The 6,000-nt window shown below is 39.1% G+C and overlaps 1 protein-coding gene across 3 annotated transcripts in view; it reads left to right on the forward strand.

Moving 5' to 3' along the window:
* Positions 1 to 5,730, forward strand: part of LOC132591162 (teneurin-3-like) — a 1,137,496-nt gene extending 1,131,766 nt beyond the window's left edge. For all 3 annotated transcript variants that reach the window (XM_060278723.1, XM_060278722.1, XM_060278724.1), the window contains one exon: positions 5,380 to 5,730. In XM_060278723.1, the coding sequence (XP_060134706.1) occupies positions 5,380 to 5,480 (101 nt within the window). In that variant the 3' untranslated portion in view covers positions 5,481 to 5,730. The remainder of the gene's footprint in view (positions 1 to 5,379) is intronic.
* Positions 5,731 to 6,000: the final 270 nt, after the last annotated feature.

The following is a 6,000-nucleotide window of genomic DNA, read 5'->3' on the forward strand; positions in this document are numbered from 1 at the left end:
AATTTTCATAAGACGGCACGACCCGCGGAACAAATTATTTTCGTCTTGCAAGGTACCACTGTATATAGTTCACTGTTCTCACTTGGATTACTTTTGTCAGGCACTGTATATTTACTTGCACATTGGTGCAGGCTGCATTTTCCAGCCATTCTGTAACTCAGAGAAATGTTCAACACCTGGCAAAATCAGGCTGTTGTGTAGAATTACTTCTGAAAGCTTTATATGGAGATTTGAATGCATAATTAGTGTGCCACATTGGTATCCCTTGCAATGTGTTCAATCAAAGATTGAAGGCCTAAGATACGACTTCTGAGAAATATAAATGCAAAGCAACACTCACATGATTGTATAGAATGTAACTGACCCATGACGGTCAGCATGATGTTGTGATGGAGGAAAATATTACAGCTAGAACATTCTGGCTTCTGTTCCACTTGACTTTGAATATATTATCTCTTTGCTCTATCAGCTTTGAATTTTGTTGCTTCTGATGGATTACTGATGAACTTGTATTCATAGTTAATCCAGGGCTTCTTTGAGACCCTGCCTTTTATGCACGGAAGGCAATTTGTAAATGCTGAAACTTCCTACTTTTTCTCAGTGAAATAAGACTTTCTTGTTTTCTGGAATCATTTGAAATTCTGCTTTGAAGCATACTGATTTTAATATTCTGCACGTTTTGTTGACAACAGTAAAAGAAAATATTATTGTGGAAGGATAGATTACTGCTTTTTGCACTGCATAGAGCAGGCATCCCCAAACTGCGGCCCTCCAGATGTTTTGGCCTACAACTCCCATGATCCCTAGCTAACAGGACCAGTGGTCGGGGAAGATGGGAATTGTAGTCCAAAACATCTGGAGGGCTGAAGTTTGGGGATGCCTGGCATAGAGGAAGATCCATGAAGAATCTGGTCCTGTGAATAGGCTCAAACCAGTTTCACTGGGCGCTTTCACATGACAGTTTGTTGTGGACATGGTGGTATTCATGTTTGCAAGTTTTTCAGTATCTGCATGACATTGTCATCTGCAAAACACTATCCTGTCTCATCCCCTCTTCCACTTAATCTGGCTTTACTATTTCCATGTGTTTTTTAATAAATGATTTTATGCAGAAATTGTAAATCTGGTTTAAATGAGAAAATAAAGTGAACATCATTTTATGAGGCTAGCATCATGTGGACACTACACAAAACTTGCATGCATCAGCAGCACTATGTCTACAATGAACTGTTGTGGAGAGTGGAGAGATACCCCCTATGTCTTTCAAGGGTGTATGTGTGAAACCAATATTTGGTTTAAAGCCAGAGAGTTATATTATTGCTCATTTAGTCCAATGACTATCTCACACAGAGCTGATATTTCTGTATATATTTAATTTAACAGCATAGTAAAACTGGAAATCTGGAGCCCTTTTACCTTAAATAAACAATATGTTCCCAGTGTAATAGAAAAAGGATTAATAGATCCCACAACTGCAAAAAAGTCAAGAAATTGAGCACCATTCAATAGTTCTTTCGTATATAAGTGAATGTCTGAGTGCCCCCTTAGCTGTCACACCACATGAAATAGAAGAACAGACACACTTCTGAGTTTCAGGGCAGATCTGCCCGTCATCCCTAATTCCCTTTCCTTCACCATTCAGTACTATTTGTAAGCATAGGGGGAAAGGTGATAAAATGAAGAATACCTGAAATTGTAGATAAATATGAGTGTCTCCAGACTAGTTAAAATTGCATTTTGCTCTCTCACCTCTATAGTGTGTCTCCATCACCATCACATAGCATCCAGGTCATAGCAGTCTTTTACTTCAGTCTCAAGCAACTTTTTCTTCAAAGATTCCTTGAATTGTAGAGTTGGAAGGAACCCCAAGGGTTCCTTCAGTAGTCACTGGAGGTGACATCTATTTCCCTAATTGCTGTGGCCCTTAATGCTTATGGCAGCATTCACTGCTCAGACATTTAGCTGCCTTATTGTCATCTTTTTAAGTTTCAGCCCTATTGCTTGCTACTTGTTTTTGGTGTTGTTTTATTGTATCTTGGAATTGTCTGTCCAATAAAAAGGCATCCTAGGAGACAAGCAATAGAAAAGCTAGCAATACCTACATACAGAAAAGGGGTTGGGTGTTCAACATAAATAAACATTGATTGTTATTAGACTACCCAACATCAGAGAGGACTGTTTTTTTGCCAACATTGTAAGGTTTTTATTGGTGCAAAAGGTCTCAAAGGAAAAAAAGGAAAAGGAAAAAAAGAAAGTAACTAACTGTGTACCTTATTGTGTTGTGAATTATTACTCTCGCCTCCCTCCCCAATATGAATCTGATTTATATTGCTGCTTCCTGTCTGGGTTTGTCTAAGCTGTCTAGTGCTGAGTTTACTTTGCCACTATGAGGTCAGTATATAAAGATTTAAGATTTAACACATATCTGATTTGGTTAAGCAATCCTTTCAGCTTTATTAAATCAACAACTAGGCAAATCCCTAATACAAAAAATCCAGGCATGGATGATATCATAATCATCAGATTCTAACACAATAAAGCAAAACTATATGACTTAATTGAGTGGAACTCTACCAAACCCTTTCTTTGATTGATAAATCAGGTTATGTCTGATATCATAAAAGGAAGTCTCAGATCTATACTCATTAGCAAACCATACCATCCTTCCCCCACCAATGTAACCTTTGCTCATTTCTTATCTATTTTTCTGCAGTGCTTCATGTTGAATCTTTCTAGTATTAAAACCATTTTAGAATAAATGTGCACACTGCTATTACCAGACTTGAAACAGTAAGGGCTACTGTTTGAAATAATATCAAATATAGGTCTGGTACAGCTGTAAAAATTAAGCATGACTATCAAGAGCTGGGTGCTAAATGTGAACATCTGGAGGTGGGAAACTAAGGGACACTGGAGTTTGTTCAGGTGTTGTCTATGTGGGACCATTCAGTTATTTCTCTTGTAAAGATGTAGCCACACAGTCAGCTTATGTTTTATTTTAAACTCATACTGAAGCCATGAACTAGGAGATCTATATTTAACTTCTATTCTGCTTCTCTGGAGACACTTGCCAGATGTTGGTCTCTGGGTTAAAGCTACTTATTCTCACCACAGACTTTTGTAGGTTAGAGATTACCACGAGCATTTGTTTTAGTAACATTATATTTTTCCTATAGCCTACATGTCTTTGGTCAGGTTTCTTGATATTTATATCTTAGAAATTAAGCTCTGTCTCTCTGCCTTATGTTTTTCTCACTGTCTCATGCTAAATAGTATCACATGTGTACAACACAATCACCAGCACAGGCCTCAGTTTCCCAGTTAGTAAATCACTAGACAAGGGGTTTCCTGAATGAAGGGAAATGCTGATTTTGAAAGTACTTGGAGATGGAAGGGTTTGTGAGTGCTGGATGTCTGGATGTGCTGAATCTTGAGGGTGATCCAACACCCTCAAGATGCATGGAAAAATTCACAATCTGCTTGCTGAGAGCTGCTTAGTAGAAATCTAGAAGTGTTGAGATGATTCTTAATACTGAACATGTCTCCAAACTTATTCCACTGGAATGTTATCTTCATTGATAACTCTATTGCTTACTGAAGCATTTGAGTCAATTATAACAGGTATTGTACATACCTTGAACCTGCTTATAAACTTTACAGGTTATGTATGTCAATAAAGTCTTAAAACCAGGACTAAGCAAAATAATGAGTCAACAGAAAATTGGGGGATGAAATTTGGTACTTGTGGGATAGGAAATCCCCTTGGGGAAAAAACTATTCAATTTACTTCCAAATTTGTTTCTTCTATGCCTGCTACAGCCACAATTATCACTACTATTTTGCTGGAAGATCAGGAGAGTTGTCTGGTTGCCTAGGCAATGTGTAGATGCTGTCCTATCTTCCAGCACTGAATGGTTGGGGGTATTCAGTGTCAGGGGAAAACCTCTAGCCCCCTTCGTTCATTGATTAAAATAGGGATGCAACTTTGCTGCCTGAAAACAAGGTTCCAAAGTAAGCAAGTTAGTTTCAGTTCACCTCTACTTAAGAATAACTGCACATTCTGTAGGTTATTGGCTAAAACTTGACCCAGAGAAGTCTAAGAAAGTGTTGGGTTAACACTTGACCCCACCATTCATTGAATGCCTGTTCTCCTTAAGGGCAAGTATCTGCTGCAGCTCCAGCTTCAGTGTATTGTAATGAGCTTACGTATTCTGAGCATGACCTTTGAAGCCACTTGGAGCATTCCAAAGCGGGATGGTGGGATTAAGTTACAATGCTGACTGAAAAGTGTCAGTACCTAGCCAGCTTCCCAGAAAAGCCTGTGGAAAGCCTTTTAGGGAGGGTGCTCAAAGCTGGTGGGAATCTTTCACCAGACATTCAGCTTAGGCAATTGTAAGAAGAAAGTGGAGCCAGGGTACACTGGAGGAGGCTGATAAGTGGAAGGAGGAGCTGGAAGAGTGGCTACAGATGAGAAACAGAGCAACTGAAGAGGAGCAGGGACTGTTTCCCAGTACCTAAGAGGGCAGGGTGTCCTATGCATCAGCTGATCATCAGAATTCCACTCTGCCTTATATTGAGCTCTGATCAGGCCTTGTTAGCTATTTTAGAGCACTGAAGTGGACTTAACCTTTCTTCAGGCAGCTTCTTATGGAGGCCATGCAAAGCCAGAACAACTGGTATATCCTTCAACAAATGTAGTGGCAGCCTGATGGATAGGAGGTGCTCTGACAACCCTCTTCCCCCTTATGAATTCACTCTCTGCCATTTTTTTACCAGTCCTGCATTATTTGTAATGAGCCTGTATTTTCCCACCCCTGTCATTTAGATACTGGGCGTATTTTAATCAACTGAAGAGAATGTTATTATTGCATTAAGTATGGACAAGGACTTATTCTAAGCCTGTAAAAGGGATGGTGTGAATCATTAATCCTTTCTTCTGAAATATAGTTATGGTCTTCATTGACTAAAGGGTGTGGGAATGTACGAGAATATTTGCAATAAATAAAATATTGTACATTTGTTTTAGAATATCTCTTACTGCTTTAATTTATAGGTTGCCTCAGGCATATTGCATTGTAGCAAATCTCTTTTTATTTGTTAATACTAAGGGCACAAACAATATGTTGTATATAAAACATAGTAACAGACTGCTTTTTTTATTCTGTTTGAACAAAAATCAAATGTGTTGGCCTAAATTTTGCAACAGTGTGTCAGTGTGGGTGTGTAAATATAATGGAATAAATGGATGTGGGATTATAGCTACAATTTTATCTTTCTTGCCAGGATTCCATGATGAACAAGTACTTTTAAAATGCCTTCAGTTTCCAAGAAGGTTCAGCCCCTCTAAATGCAACTTTGATGTTGTGATTTTCTCTACAGGGACTGCTGCTCAACCCACCCTATGTTGGAACACTGAATATCATGATGAGGATCTGATCCTGAATGGAGATACTGAACGCTACCAAAATAGAAGTAAATAAAAGTAAAACTAATAACATAATAATGACAGAGAAATGCTGCTTCACAAGTTCACTCAGTAAACTCAAATTATTTTTATGGAGAAAAAATGGATTTATGCACAAAAATATACCATTAACCATTAAGCATTTTACAACAGTGACATATTGCATCATAGCTGTCAACTCCCGGATTAAAAAATAAGGGAGCAGCAGCGGCGTGACACCGGAAGTCGCTTCTACGCATGTCCAGACATGCGTAGAAGCGACTTCCGGTGCCGGCACTGCCCGATTTCCGGTGCCCAGAAATGGGCAGAGCGGCATCGAAAATTGGTTCTGCACATGTCCAGACATGCGCAGAAGGAGCCTCCCTGGCCGGTAGGAGCTGCTTTCTAAATCTGGGGGATTTACGCGATTTTTTTCAATCGGGATAACAGCAGGAAACGGGTTTAAATACGGGGCTTTCCCGCAAAACACGGGAGACTTGACAGCTATGTATTGCATTCATTCCTCTTGTGAGGAACATGTGCCAAGTAATTATAGT

The sequence above is a fragment of the Zootoca vivipara genome, chromosome 9, assembly GCF_963506605.1.
Source record: "Zootoca vivipara chromosome 9, rZooViv1.1, whole genome shotgun sequence".
Lineage (NCBI taxonomy): Eukaryota > Metazoa > Chordata > Lepidosauria > Squamata > Lacertidae > Zootoca > Zootoca vivipara.